Genomic DNA, 27,595 nt, shown 5'->3' with positions numbered 1-27,595 from the left:
AAGTGAAAGTCATTCTATCATGTTCTATTAATATCCATGAGAAGAGAACATTCACTTTGGAAAGAAGTAAATTCGGAGACTCCATGTCCCCATAAAACATTGATTAAATATTAATAGGTTTTTATGAAAACAAGTAGAAGCAGGAATCTATATTTCCCATATTAAATTGTATAAGAACCTAGAATCTTCAAAATTAAAAATTCTAATAATATGAAGCCTCCATCCTGAGGAAAGCCATTTCATTCCGACTATCGAAGCATTAGAGAATTAATCTGATATTGATGACTGAAACTTTGATTCTTTGGAAGTGTTTTCTGCACCCCTAATTGAGAAATTTTTTTAAAATATATACTTTAACAGGATAATTGCCTATTCCCTTCGCTTTACTTTTCCTTTGCAGACATCCCACACAATTGTCTGAGATTATATGTTTTATTCATTCAAAAATACTGACTAAATATGTACTTTCAACAAGTAATAAAACTGTTCACATCCCATTTGGTTGATGGATAGCTTCTCTTACTTTTGTTATTGTGCATCTCAGAAGAACTGTACATTTATAGCACCATTTTAAAAAAATCAATAAATTCCAAATTGATTTCCAACCACCATAACTTTTTGTGCCCTGTGATAGGATCCAGTATGAGCAAGGAAATGTGTCTGTTATCTATTGCTATGTCACAAACCACTACAAATCTTAGTAGCTGGAAACAGTGGTTTAGGACTTTGTACTGGTCCTTGGGTGGGTTCTTCTGGTTTTGCCTGGGCTTACTCACCCAGCTGCATTCCACTAGATGGTGACTTGACTGAATGGACTCAACCATGTTTCAAGTTCAGTGCTACCACTCAGCGGTGGTGCCTTGGTTACCCGTCTCCTTGATAGCTTTTCTTCAAGTGTGCTTAATTCTACTTCTTTCTGACAGTTGTCTCTGGCTTTCAGGATGCAGAAAGCAGAAACGCCAGCAGAATAGTACACCAAAGGAGCATCAAGACGATTCCAGGTACAAGAAGGGGCAGTAATAGAAAACACTCGATCACAGGAGTGGCACCTTGCAAAGAGATGGAATGCAGGAAGGTCTTATACGCTGAAGAACATTATTAAGAATTTATATTATATAACACACAATAATCATAATAATCCCAGCTGTAAAAATAACTTTATGAACATAGAAAGTCACAAAGTTATATGATTTTAAACATGTTTAAGGAAAATCAAACCAAAACAAAAGAGCTTATTTTTCAAAAAGAAAGGCTTAATTTTCAGTTAAAACACCTAGTACTTAGTTATTTTTCAGAAAAAAAAATCAACCTAAAATCTCTACAGGGTCAGGAAGTTAAGTTGTTTTTATGGCTAATGATTTGGTTTTGTTGTTTTATTTTTTAAACCATGGTATCCTGGGTACAAATCTACCTGCACCATAGGTGGGACTGGACATGAATATAGTAGGATTTTATTGGTTTGTTATAATGAATAGTATAGATTGCATTGGTATAATAAATATAGTAGACTTGTTTTATAGCAAGCTTTTCTGTTGCTTTGCTTTAATTTGTTCTTGTTTATTGTTAGCTTGCATTTGCACTTCAAGATTGAATCCATTTGTTTCATAAATGCAGGTACAAAAACCTTAATCATGCAGGCTTAGACATTTCAAACATTACAACAATTTGATCTAACCTCTTAACATGCTTCTTCTGTGGTTATGTATTCATAATTCCCTTCCCAAATCCATTCCTTCCCTCTCAGTCTTTTACGTAATCAGGGGAAAAAGAAAAATTATTTTCTCAAGTGATATATGCAATTATATTAACAAATAAAATAAAATTCTAGTATCAATTTAATTGTTATAATACCTATAATTTAATTAAAGATTATGTTATCAACAGATAGATTTCCCTGGAAAAATGTAGTTGATTAAATAAACTTGCACTGTAATTCAGTTTTGTTTGGATTTTTGTCTTTTCCAAACCTTTTCTATAGAGAATATTTTCTACCTATTCATTGCCCAACTCCATACACATGTGTATAAATGCATTCATTTACTCAACCCAGAAAGCAGGACAGTCATCTTGGAGACAGTGCTTCCCGTGCTGGTGTTTGCCAACTCTGATCACAGAAACATGAATGGTTCTTTGGACAACAGGAAATGTCTCTGCTCCTGACATGGTATGTTTAACATCCTCTAAGGTTTTGCTCAAATTACTTGAATCTAACACAATACACACACACCCTGAAGTGACAGTTACACGCTGACAGGTGTCTTAACAACAGTTACATCTTCAATTCTCGCTGCTGAAGGGGACATCTTGAAATGAATCCTTGTCAAGGAAGGAAATAGCAGTAAAATCCTCAGATGTTAATTGAGAATGACTTAAAAATCTCCCTAGAATCTTACCATTTTTGTGTGGAGATTTCACAAGATAGTAAAATATGCATTTACGCAAGCCTACTTGAAGTTACTAAAAATAAAAATTAAGCTTTCTTTAAAAGATCTTCCCACCTAAGGCCCTCTGAGTCTTTGTCATTCCATTCTTTAGATTGCTTAATACAATTTCCAATCTCACTGTATTTAAAAAAAAAAAAAAAAAAAGAAGCTCTTGAAAAATAGTACAAGAAGCCTCTTAAATATCTGGAATGGGACAATACGAATCAATATCTGGCAACCTAGGAAAAAATTCCCAGTGATATTTTAAAAGAGAGCCTGAGGGCCATCACCTCACCTGTGTTCATTAGAAGGGAAAGGTTGATCTTTGAGGATAGAGAAGGCAGATCATAGGTTAGCCTGCATGTATTTAACTCTTCCAATGGTATCTCCAAGATTAAAAGTCTTTGCACAGCTTGGATGTGTGTAAGCATGCATTATTATTATTATTACTTACCATTTAAATAGTTCTAAAATATTGTGTTAATGTTATTATTGCATGTTATTTAAATAGTGAGTTCATTTTTTTTCAGTATATCCTAGTCACATAGTTCATGAAGAGTGAGAAAGATAGCTTCTTTGATTCGAGATCTGTACCCTCTTCTTGATGCTACAAATCCTTGTTGTTGCAGACCCAGGGGGAGAAAACCTCTAGGGACTTAAGAGGTGCCCTGTGGCTGCTAGCAAAAGTAGAGGGCTGGGAGGAGGAGGTGAGATGGTGTTGAATTCCCCCAACTGAGCTGCAGCATGTCAAATGAGTCATTGTGCCTCACGGCACCCAACTTAATGAAACACAAGATTGAAACGAGGTGGTCTCTAGGACTTCATCCACACTTGAAATTCTGTGATTCCCCTCTGCTCCTCCGTAAATTGTCTTTTCCCTTTAACTCAATAATATTCTGAATTTATCTACGTACGTTTATTTTATAATTTTAATACGTATTTGGTGATTTTACTCTCCAGGATGTCAGCAATGACCTTGTCATAAACTTTCTCAAGTCTTATGTTGATGTTCTTCAGCGTTATGTTTCAAAATGAGAAATATGTGACTGAAAGTCTTTTGATGTTAGTAATTCTCATATTTGGAAATTCCAAGGTCTTCTAGTTCATAGATGTGGTTAGCTTTCTGAAGCATAATAACAGTGCTGCATTTTTTTACATTTTGTGTAACTTAACAGTGTGATTTTTGGGGAGAAATTCACATTGTTAACTATAAATTCTTCCTGGTGTGTACGTATGACATCACACACAACATAGACCAACATAATGGGTCACTGTCCTACCTCTTCTTTCGTCTAGGGACACTGAAACATGTATGTTTCGTCCCCTGTAACATACATATGCAAGTCCAAAACTGACAACAAAAACAATATATATTGAATATTATATATTGTTATTAAATTGTTCCAACTATTATTAAATGCTTTCCCACACAGACCATGAACCTTTAGAAGTTAGGTTTTCCTTCCTCAGTTTCTTTGCCTTTTCTTCAGAATCTTGCCTTTAACAAAATAAGAATTGAATAGAAAATATACCGATGGATAAGAAACAATCTAACGGCAATCGGAAGTAGCAAGAGTGGCCTTTTCATAGGACAGCTGATGACTCTAAACGCTCACAAATCTATATCAGAGAACATAAACTGAAGCAGCGGATTCTGCAGGCTGTCATGGCTGCCTGACAAACAGATTAGTAAACTGTGCTTGCAAACACCACACCTGCCGTAACTCCAGCAGACTCGCTCACAGAACTGTCATAGTCGCACTCTCTTTGGAGTAATTTCATTTACTCCCAACTTTTAATTTTGAAAGTATATCGTGTTTCTTATCTTTGAATAAGGGGGAATATTTATTTTAAAATTAAAGTTAAAATTAGTAAGTAGATAATTCACACAATGTGTTATTCTCCATCTAAAAAGAATCCCATCTTCCCAACATGGACACATACTCGGGACGGTGAAAATAAAACTTTTTACAAACACAGAGAGATTTTGATAGCAAAGTAGGCAAACATCCGATTATTATCAGCTTCATCACACCATGGGCTTATCCGGAAACACACAAATGGTGTATTTCTGACGCAGGACTGAAATAGCTGTAATAAAAATACCCCTGAATAACAAAAATTATGATTGAAGATAGAGTTCTGTTACATAGAACATTTATATTATCTTCCACTTTACATTATGAAAAAATACTTTATTGCTTTTAAAAGTGGCTCTATAATTTGCAACATAGTTCCAAAAGTAATATATATGTATATGCATGTATACATATATAAATATAAATATACATATTACTTTTAAGTATTTAAGTATTAATCTTCAAAATACTCTTGTAAGGGTATGCTTCAGAGATAATCTTTGATGACATTTTGAAAAACTTTCAAAAATACTTCCTGTGTAACTGCGAGCACACTTTTTAAACAAATTATACCATCCTGAATGTTGCGTGTAGTTTTAAAAACACATTTTTGTTCACAGAATCATGACTATTTCACTGCACCAATGACTATTCCTCTACAAGGCAGTATTTTCCATAATGTAAGAGCTCCTTGAAACCCAATGCCGGGATAACTGTGATTCAATCAATAAATCCTCATATAACTAGTACATTAACATTAATTGACTATTAGCAAAAAAATCAACAGCAATGTTCCTGTTTCTTGCCTTTTTCGTCTCTGCTGGAGTTTCGGGTGGTTTATGCGATGTGCCCACAGTGAACCACAGTATCTAACAACTGTCAGTTATTCTTCCTTTCCCTGCCAACTGTTGAGCAGTTACTAACAAATTACTGAGTCGTTCTTAGTACGAAAGGTGATCCTAGATGCTGAGCAAGTACCTGCCACGTGCTGGAGGAGCAGGGTACAGTTTCCTGGCTTCATTACTGCCTTCGCTCCGGGCACACTGATCTTGCTGCTGCTGAAGCAAGCGTTGGGGGATTAGCAGGAATGTAGCATGGGGTCATGGAGTCAAATCTGAGTCATTAAGGTTTTAAACCACTGTCTCTTCCCATTCCAAATCTTCCTCTGTCAGCACATTCCTCAACGTGTTGGGAATCTGGTTATGAAAATGTTGAGGTGGGGATACATTTGTTTAGGGTGCACAGCTGTTTATGTTTGCATTCATTTTTCTATGCAGTCTGTAACTACTCCCTACTGCAGTGCCACAGTAACGTGCACCTATCCAACCACTTAGTGTCCTGATTAATACAAGCTGAGCCATTAAGATGTTGGGTTAGAGTGAGACCATCTGGTGGCAAAGTGCCCCAGCTGTGGCCGGATGATTGGAAAGAAATTGTTGGACAAATGGAGACATCGAAATTCAGTCTGGGAACATTCCTTGAAATCTTGTGGTAGAGATTAAATATCAACTCTAAAAAAGTTTAAGATATTGCTGGCCAGGAGTTGTGAAACATAAAGTTAACTATTATTTTAAAGTTTTTTTTTAATCATCATGCTAGAAGAAGGATCAGATTATTTTTCTATTCTCTCTTTAGAAATTCATATTTAAAAATCACTGAAGTTGAGGCTGGCATTGTGGTGTAGCAGGTTAAGTCTGTGTTGCTTGGAGGGAATAACATTGAAACTGAAAAATGCACAGCTGAAGAGTTTAGCAAAGAATTATAGTATTTTCATAAAACAGGAATTGTTCACTGCCTATGGAAGATACATAGATTTCAAAAGATTTTCAAGGGCTGAAAGGTGACAGGGAAAATCATAAAATAGCAGTCTAAACAACTGTCAACTTACACCTAAACCAGAAAATATTTTTCTGCTGTTTTTCTAAATCTAAACCTAATATAAATTCTTACGTGGTTTTAAATATAAAGTGTGCATAAAAAGCATTTATATAATAGTAACAGTTCCCTAAAATTGGATATTTGATCAATTACAGATGTGACTATAACATTGCATTAAATACAGGCTCAAGAATCAAGTGTTAAATTGATAATCTGATTTTCTTTACATCTAATATAGGTCCATAATGTTTTAACATTAACAACCGAAGGGATTGACAAACCACGTAAGATTCTGAAAACTTCTGTCCACCAAAGTTAAAACAATAAACAAACCACAAGCTGAAAGAAATACTTTCATACCTTTTATCATCAGTACATTAAGCTAAGACATCTAATAAATCATGTGAAAAATAAATATCACAATAAAATGATCATGAAATATGAAGAAGTAACCGATAGCCATAAAGGGGAAGTTGCAGCGAGAAGCAAGCAGGTTGTTTCTCCATACAGTCTAGGTAGCAAAAATTACAGCGATGAGCTTTTTTAAAGTATAATATAAAAAGCCTTTGATACAATCAATATTGTTGTTCAAAAGGTCCATTAACGATAGAAATTAAGCTTGGTATAGACTTTATAGAAAATCTAAAGAATGCCTATTCGTGGGAAATCTAAGAGTATTTCTTAGAATTCAAAATGTGTATTATTTTTTTACTATAACATGTCAAACAGGAATCTTCCCGGCAGGAATAGTGGCTGGGTGTTTCAAGGCACACTTACCGGTCTTTCTGTTCCAGTGCTGAGTGATATGCAGTGTTTATCGCCAACAGAACTGTAGACAGCCTAACTAGCAACCGACCTCGGATCGGGAAAGGTCATGTTGGTTTTACAAATGGCCGTTGAGTACTCATTTAAGACTGTGATTAATACTTCATTGAATCATAAGTGCATCTGATGCATTATTTAAGGCATAATGAAAGAGAAGACAGCTGAGGAAGGGAGGGTTGGAGGAGAAAAAAACAGATCTTAAAACAAATGCATGTTCTTTGTATGCATTTAGGGAACATTCTGAGACACACACGCTAATGTGCTAGCTGTGATTACAAAGTAGTGCTGGGTTTTGAGGTTTGTCTCTTGGCCCCGAGTATCAGATATCTAAGTTAGAGATTTGCCTTATGGCTGAGAAATTCATTAAAGCAAACAGGTAATGAAGAACACAAAACTAGTTTTATTAAATCAGTGATATTATCATTTAGCTAATCCTGGACATTGAATATGTTTCTATTATTTGGTGAATGTACTTGATGTGATAACTTTCCATTCTTATCATTGAACTTTTATCATATATAAAATTATATCATATAATCCTATAAGGGTAAAGACTTATAAAATTGTTTTACTAAGTCCAAACTTATATTTGCAATTATTTTGGTTTTTTTTTATTTGAGGGACAGAGGCAGATAGAGTTTCCATGTGCTTGCTCACTCTGTAAATCCCCTGAATGGCCAGAGCTGGACCAGGACAGAGCCAAGAACTGAGAACTCACTCCAGGTCTCCCCCATGTGCAAGCAGAGCACGCTAAGTACGAAAGCTCTGATTCAGGGAGAAGTTGGGACAGACACACAGGGACTCTGCCAGGTGCTGTGGCATTGCAACCCTTGTTTTAGCTGTTAGATCAAACGCCCACTCTGAAAGCTCACATCATTTTTGAGTTCCCACCCATGTGTCACCAAATAGCATCTTAGAAAGGGGAAGCCCTTAAAGTTCATGTTGGTGGTACATGAGTCATTTATCACTAGTAAGTGCTCACCTTGCTTTGAGGTTTACCTCGTAATCCATTTTATGATTTCTTTCTAAGTACTGAGGTCTTTATTATTATTATTGTTATTATTACTTTTACATAGACCAAGATAATTAGTCTCACTTAATTACTTTCATACCAATGGCAGTTGTTTGCATTTGTCTTGAAAGTTTCACATGATGGAAACAGTAACTAGGATAAAATGCATAAACAGATAATGAAAATATTTATGTTTATATAAGACTATTTGCAAGGAAAAGGACTCTGCAAACTGCTATAAACAAAGCGCTTTGGAAAGGTGGCAAGTTATGTATTGTAGTAGCTTCCATTTTATCAATGAATCACTTAGAAAGCATAGAAAATGGTAAAATTTAGAATAGAAATTAAAAGCACATCATACTTTGAACAAACCTAAGAGGCATCTGTGATTGATAGACACAACATTTTATTAAAAGGATATTTTTATTAACTCAAGAAGGTAATAGTTGAAGAGGTTTGCTTCAGATCAAATAAGAGAATTCTAAAGAAGAAAGAAAAAATGTTAACTGATGTGCCACCATTAACTAATGTCAACTAATTAACCCGTGTTAAGTCATGTAAAGCAACCCCAGCACATCCGATGGAATGTCATTTAAAGACTTCTACCTCCTAGCACTAAGGACCCAAGTAGACACTGTCAAAGTTTGAAGTTGTGAAAATTTGAAGAATAGTTTCTTAACCTGATATGTACCCAAATGTGATAAACGGTAATGAAAAATTTAAACTGTTCGGACCTGGCGCAGTAGCATAGTGGCTAAAGTCCTCGCCTTGCACGCCCCGGCATCCCATATTGGCACCAGTTCTAATCCCAGCGGCCTCCCTTCCCATCCAGCTCCCTATCTGTGCCCTGGGAAAGTAGTCGAGGACAGCCCAAAGCCTTGGGACTCTGCACCCATGTGGGAGACTTGGAAGAAGCTCCTGGCTGCTGGCTTTGGATTGGCTCACCTCCAGCCGTTGAGGTCACTTGGGGAGTGAACCATCAGACGGAAGATCTTCCTCTCTGCTTCTCCTCCTCTCTGTATATCTGACTTTCTAATAAAAATAAATAAATCTTTAAAAAAAATCTATACGGTGAGGCTTTGATACAAGAAAGCCCAAGGGGAAAATGGAAAGGTATAAAGTTTGTATAAACATATTTGAAAAAAAAATGGTAATTTAAATCAGCAGATTTATGAAACATTTGATCATAAGAAAACATATTCTAAAATGGCTGAGGAAGAAACCATGCAAAATTTAGTATTTAAACGTTCAAAAATATCACAAGGATTGTGTTAGAGCATGCCCAGCTCACACAGCCTGGGATGGGAAGGTGGTTTTTAGCTGCGTGCGATGATTTTTTTCTTCCCTTTCACTCCTTGTTATGTGCTGAATGGAAAGCTTGACCACTGTCAGAAAAAAGACCTTTAATTTATGCATTACTTGACCAAAAATGGAAAAGGCTTAGAACTTGCAAAGTGTTGGCTTTGTGCTTGTTAGGCTGAGCTGTCTGTGAGCTGGGACTTCCTGCTCCCATGTGATGATTGGTCCTCCAGCAGCCAGGGACTGCAGTAACTGTGCCCTCATCGCCAGCCGCCCCTTTCCTCCACAAAACTGTTTCAGAGCCAAGGTGCCACCAGAGATTGAAACGTGATCCACCCAGGGTCTTAAAATGGATTTTACAGAGCTAATTGTAAGCAAAAAGACCATCCTTGTTGTGAATGGAAGCTAGTCAAAGAATTCCTAAAATGAAGCCCATTCCACATTTGAAGCAGCAATTAAAAGCTAAATGATACAATGATGATAAAAATACAGGAGCTTATAGAGCAGATGAAACATATGTTTTCTCTGGCTAAAAACATGCGAAAGGTAAGGGGTCGAGGAGCACCTTTGCTTGGACGTAAGTGTGGGAAGGATCTAGTGCGGGTACTAAAGCTTCTGAAATGAAGGTTCTGCTAATGGAACATTTCCTGGTATTTTCAATCACAGCTCAAAACAGTCTCGCACAGATCGGAATCACTGACTCAGGGTCTGGCCAGGAAAGACACTTTATTTAATAGAGGAAAGAAAAATGTTAAGAAAATACAAACCGTTCTCAGCTCATGCTGAGTCAGATCATCAAAGGCGAACCTGGGAACATTTCCATCCCTCTTCCTAACCACTGTGTCTCCTAAACAGAAAGACTAGAAAGACGCTTGGCTGCACCTCCGAAAGGACACCGTGGTCGCAAGTGTTAGCAGTGATCCTTGCCTGCCGTCGAGATGCACTTTTAGTTTATTTAGCCCCAATTTGAAAGCTCCAGGAACTCTGTAGAGCCATAATTTGAAAGAAAAGGAGTTTGGTGGTCCCAGAGGTGGTAGGTAACCAGCTCTGGCGTGGAGATGGAAGGGTGAACTCAGCATGGTAATGTGGCAGCATCTCTCACTATTGAAAATACACACCTTTAACCAGTAATGCTGCTTCAAGCAATCCATCCACATGGGCCTGTCCTGCATCCATGTATAAAATGTGTGTTCATTCCAGTATTGATTCCGGGAGCTCCTTAAACATCTACCAACGGATGGGTATGACAGAAACATTACTCAACTCTCAACACAATTTCAAAAATAGGTGATCTTTATTTAAAATTTAAGATGAAGAATGTCTATATAATTAATTTTTGTGAAAAGCATGCAGCAATATACAGTTGGTGTATACAGATCAGATATCCAAAACATTTCCAAGGAAACTAAAAACAAGATAAGAACAAGAACTGGACTGGCTGGGAACCTGGAGGAAAAGGATTAGAAAGGGCAGGGATTTGTGTTTTCAGGGTTGAAGAGGTGCAGACTTGCCCAACGACCGTGTAGTTTCTGGACCAGCACCCGTCAGGGCCTGGGGCAGGGAAGCCGTGGATCTGGAGATCAGGGTCAAAATGTGTTCACTTTAGATAGCTTGTGCCTTAGTGTTCTTGGGGAGATGGAAGAAGGTTAAAACGGGCAATTCACCTCTTTATTTAGATACAGTCATCTAAATAAAAAGAGCTATTTAAAATTCTCTGGTTAAGATGAACACACATGAAAGCATGGAGGTGGAATAAAAGTGTTGGTAATTCTATAAAATAACGATCATTCTGTGGTGCTGGGATAATTTGTGTAGGTGTTAAGGGAAGGCAGGAATTCAGTGTATAGAGTTTGTAAGTGTGTTGGAATGACAGAGCAGAGGCGGTATAAGAAAATTTAGTGTTTATGGGGAGAAATGAAAAAGAAATGTTAAGAGTTCTGCAAATATTTCAGAGAACTTAAAAATATGCTTACAGCCATATTCCAGCAACGTGCACAAAAATGTTATGAAGGTCAGAGAGAACGCAGGACATACGAAGTCACTGACAGTTATAGCTATAGGCACTTACGTTGCAAATGTAAATAAAGTGAATCAAGCTACTTTGGAAATGGGCACTGAGATCACAGCTCTGAACATGGATCCTGGAGTCAGTTTGGGATTCAGGCCCTGGCTTGTCCCTGATCTCAGGCAGACCACTCGATGTTTTGAGCCTTGATGTCCCCGACGTTGAACTGGAGACGATGATCCTATCGACCTGGTTCAGGTTCCCAGCTGATGCGGGGAGCACAGGGTAGATGTTGTGCTGCACATGGAGGCGTCCCAATTGTTGGCTTGAACAACGGTTAACTTGAGACCAGGGACCGTTCACCTGGCCACTCTGCACATGTTGTTCCCTCTGCAAGCTACATAACAACAGCGACCCAGCGTATCAGCCTCTCAGGGTTGCACAACACATCATCACACACACTTTAAAAAACCCCACTTTATCAGCTCACAGTTGTGTAGGTCACAAGGCCAAGCGGTCTCCTGCCTTGTGTCTCAGGGACTGGAACAAAACTGCAACTCAGAGGTTCTATGGCTACTAAAGTTTTTGAAATGACACAGTTCAAAAATGATAAAGCATCCAATGTTGAGTGCCATTTGAACAAATAATAACACTAAAGTATTCTTTTCATATCTAGCTTATTTAGAAATATCACTCCATAATAAATATGGCACTAGTTATGATTTGTTCCTTGACAAATTACAGGATGGTTTTTAAAATTTGTATTTCAGTTGATGGTAGTGGGAGAAGAAGCAGACATAATCAGCTGTTGAGGAAGTGTGTTTGGTTCTATGTGGATTATTATCTTACCATCATCCTCATTGCCAGCAATAGGTCCTTTTGTGCATTACCACAGCTGGCCATTAGGGGTATGGTACTCTAAGTGACTTCAGGAGGCTGGGGCTTGGCAATATGCTGAGCCAGGAAATCCGGGTATCTTCCAGCACTGAAGCTGCTGCCCACAGGAGATAACTCTTGTAATTGTGTTAGCCAGCTGGGGCTGAGGCAACCACCACTGATTTCTCACAGTGCTAGGGGCTGGGTGTTGGCGGTTTGGTGTTGAGGGGCAGGCTGGTGTGCCTTGTTGGTACGTGGCTGTCCTCTTTCTGCGTCTTCACCAGGCACAGAGACCACTTCTTGTTTCTTTCCTAGCAATGGCACCAGTCGCATTGATGAGGGATCCAGTCTCGTGACCCCAGAGCTCCCTCAAGACTCCATGTCCCAGACCCTCACAATGGAATTCAGGATTCAGAAAGGGAGACTGGGGCAACAGAATTCTCCATAGTACCTGAACAAGCCACAACCACAAACAGTTAGCTTCCTATAGTTTGTTTTCTGTGCTACCACTTTATTCTGCTTGATATTAAGGTGACATTCCTGTTATTGTCCTTATAGTGCTGAAGCCACAAAATGGTAACAGGTATTCCAGGTGGGGTGGGGGGAAAGCTTGTTGTAGTTAAAATATGTAGTTTCCAAAATGCTGTATTAAACACTCTTGGGGAAGTTTCTTAATCACAAGCCCTTCCGGGGTAGTTGATAGGCTGCCATTTGCCATGAATCTGTAAGAAGCTGCTCTAATGTGGGATGGGTCCCAAAGTTATTTGGCTGTGAAACTTTTTATTCTCCAGAAACCTATTACCAACTTGAGGAAAAGGAGGCCCGCAGAAAACAATTTGGGAAGCACTGTCTCCAAGTGATGTATAGATTCATTTTCGGCACTTTAGGCACATATTTGGAGGAGCTGTAAAACCATAGCTGGGTCGCACGTGATTAGTAAGGTCCCTTAGCACTAAACGCGTGGTCAAAGATTCATTGCCGAGCTTTGTCCTTCGTTTCCTTCTTTTAAATCTCGATGTCTGTGGCCTTTTTACATTTCTTATACTCCACTTGTGCTGAGGCTAGATATAAGTTCCTTAAGAGTGAAATGAGTCCTATAAATGCAAATTAGGAGAAGTGTCTGCAATCTTCAGAACGAAAGGCCGGTCATCATTATCCACAACGGGCGGGGGCGGGGGAGGAGACACGTGGCTCTAAGTCTCATATATATATTAATTTTTATTGAAATTGGAACTTCAGGACGTAGGGTATTGAACTGGCAACATCATTCACACATTGTCTACTAGGTAATAAAGAATGGCATTTACTGTCACTGCTCCAGGCATTTGGGCATAGAATATGCATTTAATGTAGTTTTATGCCCTCACGAATTTTTAAAAACCTTTTCTTAAATTACAAAAAAATAAAAAAAAAAGAGGGGGTGGCGGAGAGAAATGCTTGTAACATATTCCATGGCCAAATGTCACTTAACTGCCTAACACACCTATTAAGATTCAAGCATTATAAGAAAAGTAGAAACAAACAAGGAATAAAATGCAACATTTATAAAACTGTCAGCATGTCCTTCTTCCTCAGTCTTCCCATGAGACTGGTTTCTAACTTTACATTTCAGGGATGTGGGCACGATTCTCTATGAACAGTATTGCAAAACGAGTGTGACACATCTCATTTCAAAAATGAAAGACGTGCTTCCCCGTGAAGATGCCGCGGCGTGTCAGAGCGCACACTCAAAGATGAAGTCAGGACGAGGTCGCAGGAAGTTGGAAATCTGTTGCAAAGTGCTGGGCTGCCAGTCTGCATCTCTAATTCTAACATGTGTAGCTTTAAGCATTAAAAAAAGGGGGGGGGGTTACAAACAAATCACTCTCCCTCTTTCCCTTAAAGTGATTTTATACGTGTGTTTCTGTCTCCCCTCCCACCCGAGACGTGAACAAACCCTGCTCTCTGAAAGCATTTGCCTATTGTGTTCTAGTGAGTCCTTTGTGTTCTAGTGAGTCAGCGAGCTCACCTTCTTAGGTTTCAGAATGACTTCTTCCTCAGCCTTGCACCCTTGATCTCAGACTCCAAAAGGCAGGCAGAAATGCACGTTCGAGAATTTCAGAGAGGCAGGCAGAGCAGATGCTCCCCGGCTTAACTGACCTATTATTTTGAGTAATTTTTCCGTGCAGCCTCTTGCCTTCTACAATGCTTCCTTCAATGTCTCTGTGTTTGTCTCTTTCCCCTTCTCCCTAAGAAAAAGAGGAGAGAAATAAATAAACCAGCCAGAGCTGTGTTTCATTGTGGTACCCGAAACTGCAGGTTTGAATCCTTGTGCGGCTAACGGAAGAGCACAGCCAAAAGCACACGTGTCAGCCGCGAGCTATGTTTTTGGCTCAAACACCTGCTTTTGCAGAGACCGGTCGGTTGGTATGGGTTTGGGTGGGTAGCAGGGAAATCTGATCCAGCTTTGCGATGCTGCCAGCGTCTGCCCTCGCCTTCTGTGTCCCTGCAGGTCCCCGAACTCATCGCCTTAGAAAGACCTTCGGCTCAGGAGAGTGGGCTGCTCCGGGCGTCAGCTGCGGCGCCCACCGCCTTCCCCCGGCTCCTGGAGCGAGCCCCAGCGAGCGCAGGCGTAGCTCCACTCCCAGCTGATGGGAATCTAGCTGCGAGCCCAGCTGCATTGCCCAAGAAATCCCGCAAAATTCACCTGGCGGGACTGGGAGGCTCACAAAAGCTCTGTGCTCCCCCCACCCCCCCCACCCCAGAGAGAGAGACACTTAAAAATCTCCCAACTTCTTTCCCTGGCTATACTGAGGAAGTTTAGGGGAGTCCCTGACGAGGTGAACCCGGAGACTCGCAGGCACACAATAAGATCTTTCAATCCCCAGGCTGTGGCAGGTGTGAAGTGTAGACAATACTGGCAATTCGGGGCGGGGGCGGCAGGTGCTGGGCGTGGCTGGGGTCGCCTGCTTTTCTCTCCCGGGAGCGGAGCGGCGCGGGGAGAGGGGGCAGGCTGGCTGCAGGGCTGGTGTTGGTGGAGGGAGAGCGAGGAGGGTTGGGAGGAGACGGGGATAGGCGGGGAGAGGAGGAGGAGCGGCGGCTGGGCTCACACGCACGCCGCCTCTGTTTGTACACAGTGCGCTCCCGGCCGCCGCTCGCTCGCCTCCCGCCTCATTGTTCTCCACGTCGGCAGCCCCGCAGTGGCGGCGCCGAGAGCCGCGCGGGGCCCCGGAGCCGCGGGAGCCCGCACCGCGCCCGCCCGCAGGCGGCCCCGCGAGCTGCCCGCCGCCGGCCCGGACGCCCGTTAGCCGCGCCCGCGCGCCGCCTCTCCGGGAACTGCTGGCCCGGCGCGCCGCGCGCAGGCTGCCCGCCTTCCCCGAGCCTCGTCCTCGGCCGCCCGGCCCCTGGCGACGACCCCTCGGCACCCCGGAGGAGCGCGCCCGGACACCGCACCATGAGGCGCGCCGTGGCCGCCTGGCTCTTGCTTGGCCTCAGCCTCGGAGTCCCTCAGCTCGGTAGAGGTGAGGAGGCGGCGGCGGGGCCTGGCTGGACGGGTGCGGGGATGTGCGGGAACCCCCTGGGACTGGCACGCAGGGGCGCTGGAGGCGGTCCCGGCGCGGGCCGAGGGTGCGTGCGCCCTGGAAGTGCCCGGAGAAAGTGCTCGCCAAGTGCGCGGGTCTGAGGGAGACCGAGGGGTGCTGAGGGACACCGAGGGGTGCTGAGGGACGGAGGGCGGAACGAGGCTCCGCGGTGGAATACAGCAGCGTGGGGGCACCGAGGGCTCCGGGGCCGGGGTGCCAGGGGCGGCGGCTGTCGGGCGGGCTTCGGCGGGGGACCGGGCAGCCCGGGGGCGCTGGGGAAGGAGGCCGGGGAGCGCCAGGCCGGGCTGGGACAAGCCCCTGCCACCCTGCGCCGGCCCTAGGGGCTGGGGCGTGGGAGAGGCAGGTCCCTCGGACTGCGTCCCTTCCTCCCGGGCTCGGCATGGCTCAGCACGCACACCTCCCCGTCTCCGCCCCGCAGCCTGTGCCCGCCCGGGAGCCGGCCAGCCTCGAGCTGGCTCCTCGGAGCCGAAAAGTTGTAGGAGTCACGCTGGCCGTGCTTTCCGTGACTTGCAGGAAGGCAGGCAGGGCGGGGGCGGGCAAAAACACCTGTGAAAAAATCTTGGGGGACGTGGGTGAGTCTCCCGCCGAGTTGCGCAGGCGAGCCGTCGGGGTCGGGCTGAGCCCTGCCCGGCGCGGTCTCCCTGTCGCCGGCCGCCGAGTGGGAGCCCAGAAAGGGCAGAAGGACGCAGGGGAAGCGGGCAGCTTCGGGCGAAGCCTAGGTCGCACCGCCCGGTTGCCCAGAGCAGACCCTGCGTGAACAGGCTTCCCCACAGTGCACGCACCCGTGGGCGCCACCCCCGGGGCATTCGGAGGGTTCCAGGGCAGCTGCCCGCGGTTCGGGGAGGAGGCCTGGCCGCACCTTGCTCGGGCGCCCTCCCTCCGGCACGCGGCCCTCCGGTGCGTGAGTGTGGAAGGGAGCACTCGCCGCGATCCCCTCGCGCAGCGACCCGAGCAGGCCCGGCCGCCCCTCGGCGGGAGGCTAGGGGAGCGGTGGGCTCCGCAGCCGGCTCCGGCCCAGGCTTTTTTCTTTTTCCCCAGCTCTGATTTCCCGACTGGATTCCTTCCTTACTTTGATCCTTCACAGGGAAGAACTGAAGGCACTCTCATGTCTCGTCCTCCTTACCCCCCACCTGCCTCCCAGCGTGAACACACACACACACACACACACACACACACACACACACACACACACACACACACACACACACACACACACACACACACACACACACACACACACACACACACACACACACACACACACACACACACACACACACACACACACACACACGGCCGCTGCCACGCACCCGCACCGCGCTCCCGCCGCACGCGTAACGAAGTGCAGCGCACGCGGGGGGGCGCGCGGCTTGCAGAGGGGACTGTGCGCCCGGCGGTTAGTGGGCGTAGGTGGGTGGTGAGGCCAGGATTCCTGAGCGCGCGGGGAACAGGGACGAGCCCCCCTGGCTCCTGGCCTGGACCTTGGTGTCCAGGAGGAACCCTTGCGGAGCGCACGGTTCCCCGCAGCAGCAGCCGCGGTCAAGCTGGCAGTGGAGTGGGTGCTTGGATCTCCCACTCGGTTCTGCCTAGAGGATGCAGGCAAGGAGTGCTCCGCACTCGCCCGGTGGCTTTTTCTTCGGGGAGAGGGAGCCTGGGCTTTAGGGAAGCAAGCTGCAGTAATGCATTCACCTTGTCCTTTGACACTCACCCGGGCTTGGGTTCTGTGGAGGAAGGCAGTATGCAGTTGGCTGTGACAGCTCAGAGCAATTAAACTTTGGGCCAACTTAAAGAAGCTGGAGTTGACCCCAGGCCGCTCCATCAGGAACCCGCTGCCCCTGTCCTTGCGTGAGTGGATGTTTCCCCACTGTGTGAGGTTCACGCCTGCAATTTGATAAGGAAGGCCTTGTGACTCCCTTAATGAGTCGCCTTTATTTTAAAATTAAACCAATGGATCAGTCAGATTGAATATTTTATTAGCTGTTAAATTATTCATCATTATGGGTTGCTCTAAAAAAAATTCAATAACAAGCACACGGTTGCCAGCAGCACGTGACAGCTTAGGCAGTTGGGCCGCAAGCTTGTGGTTTGTGCCCTAAGCGGATGGCCCCGGCCAGAACCATCGAGACTGGCACTTGGCATTGCTCCACTCTAGCCAGGGTGGTTCCTAGTTAACTGGAGTCAATCCTTGCCCGAACACTCTCCCTCTCTGCCTTAGCTCTGAGAATCATGTGATAGTATTTGTGCAGAAATAACAGATTTCTGTATAATACTTGTTTTCACACACTGGTGTCTCAATCGGCTCGCCCATCCATTCACTTTGTAGTTTCAAACCAAAGATGAAAGATTTATTCCTGACCAGTTTTTGAAATGCCAAATTAACAGTCGTAATTAAGTGAAATACAGCTGGCGGCTGTGGCCGTGTTTCAAGAGGGAATGCACTTCTCGGCACCTTGGGCTCCATTGTCTGTGTGAAATAGTGTGAGCTATAGAGCTAGAACAAAACGGTAGCATTCCCCCTGTACTACTGGAAAACACTGGGTTGCCAGTTTGGAATCTAACCTGAAAAACCACACAGTGGATTTCATTGCTGTTGATCAAGATCAAGTTTTTAAGCTCCATAAAGTTTTCTTAAAACTTTTTTTTTTTTTGAAGTTTTGGATAGTGGGTTGGGCTACGTGCTGTGGTTTTGTGTGCGGTGTTTGTAACAATGGCCTCATTGGATAGTTTGCTAAAGCCTAAGAAAGCCACCCTGACGGTTGCTGTTCACTGTATCCCCTTGAAGGCGCTGTGGCTTTGAGTGTGACTGATGATGTAACAGGTTTGGGGGAGGATAAATTATGCCATGTGGATGATTAGTGAAAAATAGAAAAGTTTGGAAATATGTGGTTAGTTGTTTTTGACAGACATCATAAAAGAAAAAAAAAATCACAGAAAAGTAAAGCCAAGCCCCACTTGTGGTCGAGTTCTTAACCTGTGGTTTGAGGAAGATGGCCAGCATTTGTGCTTTTTATCAGAACACATGCAGTGATTGGGTTTTCGGTAAATGCAGGTGAAGGTATTTGCCGTCACCTGGTTTTCCAGGTGAGCAAAGTCCTGTTGGAAATGAGTCTCAGGGTTTCCCTTTCAGAATCCTGTTAGAAGCATAGGCCTAGAAGTGCTTAAACTGAATGAATTACTGCCTAATTGTGATGGAGAATACCTTGACAAAGTCTGGGCTTGTGTTTGAGAGCACCCTGGACAGGAAGAGGAGTGTGGCAGTCAGCTGTCCTCTCACCACCAGGTGTCAGAATAATCAGTGGAGATCTTTAAAGAGAGAACCATAAATGGTCATTTACAAATCCACAGAAAATGGCTTTGTACCCTGTATGAAGCTGCTTCCTGGGAACGAGGGAGAGAGCCTACCCCGTTTACTATAGGACCTTAACTGGGGTGTCCTGTTGCCTGACTGAACACAGCAACCTGCACACTTAAGTTGAGCCATTTGTTAACCAGAGTCTCCCGTGTCCTTACCAAGCGGATATGGAGCTGGGAGGCACCAGTGCGGTCACTGTGGGAGTTTTAGCACACTTTGCTTGCTCTCCATGCCAGCTGTTGGCTTTGGTAATGGGAATTTGATTACCTTGGTTCACAGGAATGTGTGCGTTCAGCTTCATGCCTGCACATACGTAACACATGTGGAAGTGAGGGCTCAGATTGGTCTTTTTCCCTCGTGGTTGCCAAGTGTATGTGGCCTGGAGCCAGCAGGTTCCCAAAGAGGTGACATGGCACGATAAAGCATTGCCCATTCCAGCCAGCCATGAATCCCTTTATAGGCACCTGGTGAGAGACAATAACCGACAGTGACTTGAGGTCGTTTATTTTAGTTTTAATTGACTTCTCTTCAAAAATTAGTCCTAGCATCTGGTGGCACCGCCCTGAAGGCTGCTACACGCTTGCTGTTAATCGGTGCCTACAAGTTCTCTCCATTTTTTTTTTATGCATTTGCTGACATCAAGCCAAACAGCTGCTTTCAGTAGCATCCTTTCTGTGTCAGATTCTTAAAATAAAAAGCCTCTCTTCCTCCCCTCTTCTTTCCCCTTCTCTCCCCCTCCCCCATCTCTCCCTCATCCTGGTTGCTTGCTCTCTCTGTCTCCGCTCTCTGTCCTCACCATCCTTTCCTTTGCGGGGTGCCCACTGAGGCACTCCATGTGCTGGACACTCTTACTAGAAAGTTGCAAACCAGCAAACCTGAAGAAATGTGCTGTTTTGTCTTGGAGGGGAAAGGAAAAAAGCCTACCCAATCCCGAGTTGGAAAAACCTCAGTGAAAATGAAGCGTGGCCTGAGTTGTGAGCAGCTCCAGGGCCGTGACTTGTTTGGGGCCTTGTGTGAAGCTGCCCACTGCGCAGTGGTTTCCAGCCACCGTTGGTGGAGCGGGCCCTTGCCCTATGTGGTGATCCGCACAGCGCCAGTTGAGAACCCTTAGGAAAGAATCAGAAAACTCACGACTGCCTGAAGTTAGGGATGTTATGCAGAGGCCCTAGGTAGGGCGTTGTGGAAAAGTTTCTTTCGCGTGGCTTTTCAAGTTCCTGGACTCTCTAGAAAGTGGGTCTGAGAGAATGAAATGTACATGAAATGATAGGGAAGGCGCACACAGCAATGAAGTATGCATACAAAGGAGACCAGCAAATGATACATAGAAGTAGGGATGTCTTCTAGTGTAGGGCTGGGGCTGTTTAGAGACAGAATGTGTGTGTGTGTGTGTGTGTGTGTGTGTGTGTGTGAAAGAGAGAGAGACAGAATGAGAATGAATGAATGAATGGTGAGGGGAAAGTGTCAAGGCCCAAACACATGACCTTGGGCATGAATAGTACAATAATCGATGCCATTATTGAACTTACGCCCTAAAGAAAGGCTCACTGCTTGTGCTCCATGTTTCAAGGACACCAAAGCAGCATACACAATAGGAAAAATTCTTGTCAGAACTGTTTCGTCTTGGTCTTGAAAACTTGCTTACTGGTTGAGGAGGCACCTGGAGAAGACTCTTATTTGGAAACTTTGTCATCACGCCAGAGAAAGTGTTATCCTGTAATTTTTATTGATTTTTTTTCACCCCAGAGTAATGAAGTAATGGCCTTGTAAAACCTAGAGCTCAATTTTGCAAGAAAAGGAGTGGCCCTCTCGACGCAGACAAGGCATCCTGCAACTATGTGGTTGTATTTTAGAAGAAACCGTACTGCTGTTTTGCTTTTAGAAGCACACGATTGCAGTAGTAAGAGCTGTGTAGGATTTATTCAACAGAAGGTTTATAGTGCATGACACAGAATAGAGGATTTAAGTCAAAGAATTAGGTGAAAGCTTTTTAAGCACTAAAGCACTTCGGGATGTGATTGTTACTATGGAGAAGGAGGAGTGCCTGAGTTTTACATTCTGTTTGCCAAAACATGTGTTATCAGGCCGATTGAGCTCTTAATATGGCATCGTGTGCCACAGATGGGCAGGCCACGTCTGAATCCCTAGTTAGACGGGCATGTTCTTGATTTGAAAGTCACCTGGACGCAAGGTTAGACCACCATGTGTTTTTCAAGACTTGTACTTGGCGCTTGGCAGTGGGTTATTTGGAACATGCAAAGTAATCCTTTAAGCCCCTTGTACCGAGGTCAGAATGACATTTAGATTTTCACTGACGCTACAGGTTGTATGAGGTCAGCCAGGGTGAAAAAGGATTCATGGTACAGAGGAGAAAATCCCAAGACAGTCAAGTGGAACCAGTGCAGAACACATTGGTTGAAATGATGAGCAGTGTCCTTCCAGTAATGTACGTCTTCCCCCTGCCAGTCATGCAAGAGTCCTCTGTCCATCTTCACATCTAGGTCATCATCAGGCTTTGTCCCTCCCAGGTGTTGCCTCAACTTCAGTTTTCACACTGTTATCCGCACTCCTCTCATATTTATTTTTGCTTTTTACTCTCTTGTAGTCTCACTCTATTCTAACCCCTAAGTCTTGTAGAATGTCACCCACGAACAAAAACCACATGACGGTTCATGGTGCTTTGAACATTTGTAATCAAGTTGTTGTTGCGTGTTTGGTGCTTCAGCTCTAGTACCTTGGGCTAGTGCTGGACAGAACCAACCCCAGAGCCAAGCAGCAGCCCCGGAACAACCAGGTTCACTCAGCCGGCCGCCCTGCACAGACCTGCCCCTTGCACACCCGAGTGTGCCCTTAGAAGTGTTTGCACATTTGAGGCAGCTGTAAGCATTTTATATAAAAATAGGTCAGAAGTAGTTTGAGGAACCGTGAAAGCTTTGTTTCTTACTTTCTTACATAACCCTCTCTTGCAGAGCTTGTTGTTAAGTGAGCCTACGTTGAAAGCATTTTCCCTCTGCTGCTCCTCCTGCAAGAGCACTGTTAAAAATGTAACGTTCAAGTGCAGCAAGGATGTGAAGTGCTTTCCATGTTAGGAATCTGCACTTAGGGACCGGGCTCTGCCTTAGCGGCTAAGGCATCACGTCCCACATCCGGGGTCTAGTTGGAGTCCTGGCTCTGACTTCTGGCTGCAGCTTCCTGGATCCTGGGAGCCAGCAGCGAGTTCTGGCAGCCATGTTGGAGCCCTCAGTTGGGTTCCTATCTTGGCTTCAGCCTCTTGCTTGTGTTGCAGGTGTGTGAGAGTGGAGCAGAAGAAGGAAGCACTGTTTCTTACTGTTTTAACAGATTTCTTCCTATTTGAAGGGCACATTTACAGAGAGAAGTAGGGAAAGAGAGAAAGAGAGAGATCCTCCTTCTACTGGTTCACTCTGCAAATGGCCAATGGTTGGAGCTGAACCAGTCTGAATCCAGGAGCCTGGAACGTCCCCCAAGCCTCCTGCATGAGGTTCCAAGGACTTGAGCCATCCTTTGCTGCTTTCCCAGGCCATAAACAGAAAGCTGGTGGAGTGGAGCAGCTAGGGCTAGAACCAGTATTGTTCCAGTCCTGCCTGTCCCAGAACTGCAGGTGGAGATTAGCATGCTATGCCACTGCAGCAGCCCCTCTTTTCTCTTTGTATGTCTCAAATATATATATATATATATATATATATCTAATAGTTAAATTCTGTAAACATATTTATATAATTAAACAAAATAGGAATCCCCAACAAAAAAAGAGCTTCCAAGTGAAACAAAGGTTCTAACAGTTCTGGCTAACTTGAATTTTGACCTACAGACAATCCTTTTTTTTTTTTTTTAATTTGAGGGGAGCATTATTCTGTCTTGTTCTCTTTATCTGGGGCCTGACACCGTAATAGCCTAAGTGCTACCAAAACACTGCCACGGCTCCTCAGACGCGGTAAGCAATCCGGTGTGTGTTGAGCACCCACTCTGCACCCCCCTCTTGGGGTCAGCCTTGTGAATTCTCACAGCTCTACGAGGCAGGGGACCAGCAGGCTCAGTATTGTCCTGTGAGCACACAGCTCCTTAGCAGCTAGTGAGAATAAAGCTGAGTTCAGATGTCAAGGCCACCATCAACTACGGAAGGAAGCCGGTGCCTCTGAGTCGCACGTGCTGTATGTGACCGAGGCCTCTTGTCAAGGGGACTTGATTATCCATCACTCACACAGCTCGTCTCTAACCAAATGGCTGCTGGTTATTTTCGAAATTGAAGTCGACAGAAGTGCCATAACTCTGCAAGTTCAGATCTCAGGGCCTATGCCTTTTGCTTAGAGTTCATATGACATGCAGAGCCACGTGAGGGGCGGAGGGAGGAGCCAAGAACTGGGGAGAAAGTCGGGAGAGAGTTTTCTCCCAAATTTAACCGGTGTGAAGTTCTGGTTTCTTTCTAGCGCTTCTCCGTCCTGTCCCACTGCTGTGTAGGAATGACTCCTTCCATCATTCTCAGATGCTTAGGAAGGTAAAAAGGTTAGTAGAAGTTTAACTTGCACTAGTTTCGTGAAGGCATTTTAATTTGTCTTCCTCATTTAATGCCTTTTTTGTGTTTTTAATATAACTGCATTAAGACATTTCAGCCAAACAAAGTCACCGGATGATCTGAAGCCAAATCAACTAGAAAACCATGGGTTGTTTAAACAGTTGTTTAACCAAAATCTAAACATTCAGGCTTGATGAAGTATTTTCCAAGGTCATGGAAAGGTCTCCGTTTGGTAGGACGACATCTCCTCTGCATCAGCAGAGTACTTGACAATGGACAAGCGTCGCCACACCCGTTCTGGATTCCCTTCATCATTCCCCCCGCCTATTAGGGAAAGGATTCTTACTCATAATTAAGAGAAGGGGAACCCGAGAGCCCTAGGATGTGTGACCTGAAGTGCAGGGCATCACTGGTGTTTGCTCATGAGCCGTGTGTTCTGAGAGCAGAGCTTGTACTGTTTGTGCAGAATCGCTCTGCTTGGGGCCATTAGAGTGGTGCTTGGCTTGCTTTTCTTTTTCTTTTCTTTTTTTCTTTTTTGGACTCATGTTTTTATTGGAAGGGTAGATTTACAGAGAGATCTTCCATCTGCTGGTTCACTCCCCACATGGCTTCAATGGCCAGAGCTGAGCTGATCCAAAGCCAGGAGCCACTAGTTTCTTCCAGGTATCCCACACGGGTGCAGGGTCCCAAGGCTTTGGGCTGTCCTTGACTGCTTTCCCAGCCACAGGCAGGGAGCTGGATGGGAAGTGGGGCAGCTGGGACTTGGATGGGTACCCATATGGGATCCTGGTGCAAACAAGGTGAGGATTTAGCCACTTGGCTACCAGGCTGGGCCTGCCTTTCCCTTCTTGGACTCCGCTGAATTTTTTTTTGAAAATTTGGTTGCATACCGCAGTTGGATGTGTATGAACAGGCCTTGCCAGTAGCAAGTGGCACTCAGTTCCTCTCTGGAGCCCCCAGGGTCCTTCCTGGCATCCTCTGTCCTCCATGGTTCCTGGGCCTGGTTTCTTCCCTTGCCACGTGTCCACTAAGACACATTTTTCCAGTGGGTGTGGGGCTCTCTTAAGATTCGAGGTTAGTCTTCCAGCATGTTCCCAGCTCTGGCAGTGCCCATCTTTAGTTTTAGGGCACTCTCTGGCACTGCTCTTTATTAGTAGTTTCCATTGACGATGATTACTCAGCGAACAGCAATATTTTCTGTTTCCCAGACTTTCCAGCTCTTAACTTGAATTTCCATGATTGTGCCTTTTTCTCCCTCCTTTCATGGAAGCTGCTGTTGGTCTCGGTTCTGGTTCTCAGTCCTCCTCGTCCTCACCTCTGTTTTGCAGCCTGACCTCTGAGGTCTTTCCCATTCTAACACGGACTCAGCCATTTATTAGTTTCTCCAGTGGTATCATTGATGCTTGCTTTATTTTCCTGGGTGATTTCAACAGCATTGTGGAATTCTAATGACAAAATTAAAGAATCTGGGCCTGGTGGGGTAGCCTAGCAGCTAAAGTCCTCGCCTTGCACATACTGGGATACTAGATGGGTGCCAGTAAGTGTTTTGGTGGCCCCGCTTCCCATCTAGCTCCCTGTTTGTGGCCTGGGAATACAGTCGAGGATGGCCCAAAGCCTTGGGACCCTGCACCCACGTGGGAGCCCTGGAAGAAGCCCCTGGATCCTGGCTTTAGATCCACGTAGCCCTGGCTGTTACAGCCACTTGGACAGGGAATCAGCAGATGGAAGTCCTGTCTGTCTTTTCAGTAAAACAAATAATTAAATAATCTATTTAATTAAACTTATTTAATAATCTAAGTAGATTAAAGAATCTTTTTCCAGTCAGTATTCTTTGAGATGGCTTTCACCTTGCAGCCCTGGACACATTAAGTTCACCATGGTAAGCAGCACATCTCACTAACAACAACGCTTTTAGACACTTTGCTTTTGTGTTTGTCTACAAGTCATAGCCCACCCAGTGGGACTCTGCGCAGTCTGCTCCACAGCTGAGGCAGATGTTGGAGAGCACAAAAGGTTGTTGGCACCCAGAACTAGGGCTTATATCTCCAAACGCAGGAATCCGTTCTCCATGACACAGTTGCAGAGAAAAGCCCCAAATCCCCAGAAGGCTCCCTGCTAAATTTAACGCGCTGCTGGGGGATGCAGGCCTTGTGCAGTCATGCCCTGACCTACTTTCATCCTGCTCCGGTGGTCCCTCCGCGGAGCTGCACAGCTCAGGGTCCCGGTGGTCCCTCCGCGGAGCTGCACAGCTGAGGATCCCAGTGGTCCTTCCGCAGGGCTGCACAGCTCAGGGTCCCGAGTGAGACGTGTGTCTGAACTTAGGCTCCTGGAGTGATGGAGATGAGCTGTGTGCTCGCTCCGTGGCATTCCTCCTCATCCTGGAATGGATCCTTGGCCCCAGAGGTTCTCATTGGAAACAATTAGCATTATTTGGGAGGGGGCGGTTTTTTTTTTTTTTTTTTTTTGTCTTCTAGACTACAGTTGTGTAACACTCTACAGGACAAATTCTTTTCACCTCAAGTTTACATTTTTCAAATATTTGTAAACCTTAATGTTTTCTTTGGTTTCTGACATGCTAGAGTTGTACATGTTTTTTTCCCCTTTAATCTCTCCTTGTAAGCCTTTCTTTCATGATGTGAGTCGTTTCATTTGGACTCCATCCAAGTAGCCTACATATTTATTCCGCAAGCAAGCCAAGAATCCAACAGAGAATTCTGGGGACATGATTCCCTGAAATACTGGCACATGGAGACATTGTAGTTGTTTTTTTTTTTAATTATAAAATTACATTCTTAATTTTCAATTTGTTGTTTCTCTGTTTATTTTTTCCCCATTAGGCCACCCCTTTTTCAATTAATATGCAGTTGGATCATGCTCCCTGCCACGCTCACACCTAATCTTGTTTGGAATTGGACTGCTCTAGAATTTTACTTGAAGCTTTCTCATCCTGTAGGCAGTGTGATTGGTACTATCCTGTGATGTATGCTTTCCCCACTCAGATCTTGGAATGAGCTGACTTCATTTCCTGAAAATGCTGTGACTGGGGTGTTGATTGCTATTTTAATGTCAAGTACATATCTGCTGGTGAATGCTACAGCACCCAAACCCTTATCCTTGGTTTCCATTTCGTATGTGCTCTGTGCCGGCTCTTCGATGTGTTGCTTGTTGTCTTGAAGCTCTCCTTGAGCAGCTGTTTCTCTGCTCCATCTGGTCTGGTGTCTTCTCCATGTTATCCTGCCTGTGCTCCAAACTTCGTCCTATAGACTTGGGAGTGTCTTTCTCTTGGATCCTCTGAAGGAAACTCGGGCTCCGGCATGCTCGCATGCTCACTTTCTGTCTCCCTCTCTCCCTCCCTCCCTCCCTCCCTCCCTCCTCCTTCCCTCCCTCCCTCCTCCTTCCCTTTCCTTCCCTCTCCCTCCCCCTCCATCTCCCTCCCTCCCTCTCTCTCCTTCTTTCTCCCTTTCTCGCTTGTGCTCTCTCTCTCCCTCCCTCCCCCCTCCCTGTTTCTCTCTCTCTGACACACACTCCCCTGCCGTTGTTTTCTATCATAACTCTTTTCCAGCATCCTAGTTCTGTAGCTTGTTTCTCATTGCTGTTTCATCTTGTGTTCTGAGTGCTGTGAGTTGGGAGAGTGCAGCAAGAATATCCTGGGTATTGATTTCTGACGGATATCCACCTCCCAACATGGCGTCTCATGCATAGGAGATATTCACTTCATGTTTAAGCTTGCATGCATCATGGGTGAAAGATGACTGCTGGAGCACACCTTCTTTATAGTTAATGTAAAGCGAGTTTTTTTTTCTTTTTTGGATGGGCTCCTTCAGTTATTTAATAAATCCTCATCTCCTCAGAGTACTGATGCATGGACTTGAAGGAACACATTTTTAAGAAGTAATAAGTACTTGAATGGTGGCAAGCTCTAAGACCGGACTGAATAAATAACCCACCATTTCCGTA

At 44.6% G+C, this 27,595-nt stretch overlaps 1 protein-coding gene across 2 annotated transcripts in view; it reads left to right on the top strand.

The window, feature by feature from the left end:
- Positions 1-15,491: 15,491 nt before the first annotated feature.
- EDIL3 (EGF like repeats and discoidin domains 3) overlaps positions 15,492-27,595 on the top strand; it is a 260,571-nt gene continuing 248,467 nt past the window's right edge. For both annotated transcript variants that reach the window (XM_040986004.1, XM_040986005.1), the window contains exon 1: positions 15,492-15,677. In XM_040986004.1, the coding sequence (XP_040841938.1) occupies positions 15,611-15,677 (67 nt within the window). In that variant the 5' untranslated portion in view covers positions 15,492-15,610. The remainder of the gene's footprint in view (positions 15,678-27,595) is intronic.

This window comes from Ochotona curzoniae, unplaced genomic scaffold, assembly GCF_017591425.1.
Source record: "Ochotona curzoniae isolate NIBS_2020 unplaced genomic scaffold, NIBS_Ocur_1.0 contig_4501, whole genome shotgun sequence".
Taxonomy (NCBI): Eukaryota; Metazoa; Chordata; class Mammalia; order Lagomorpha; family Ochotonidae; genus Ochotona; species Ochotona curzoniae.
The sequence above is the reverse complement of the archived record's forward strand: the minus strand, read 5'-3'. Positions and strand labels throughout refer to the sequence as shown.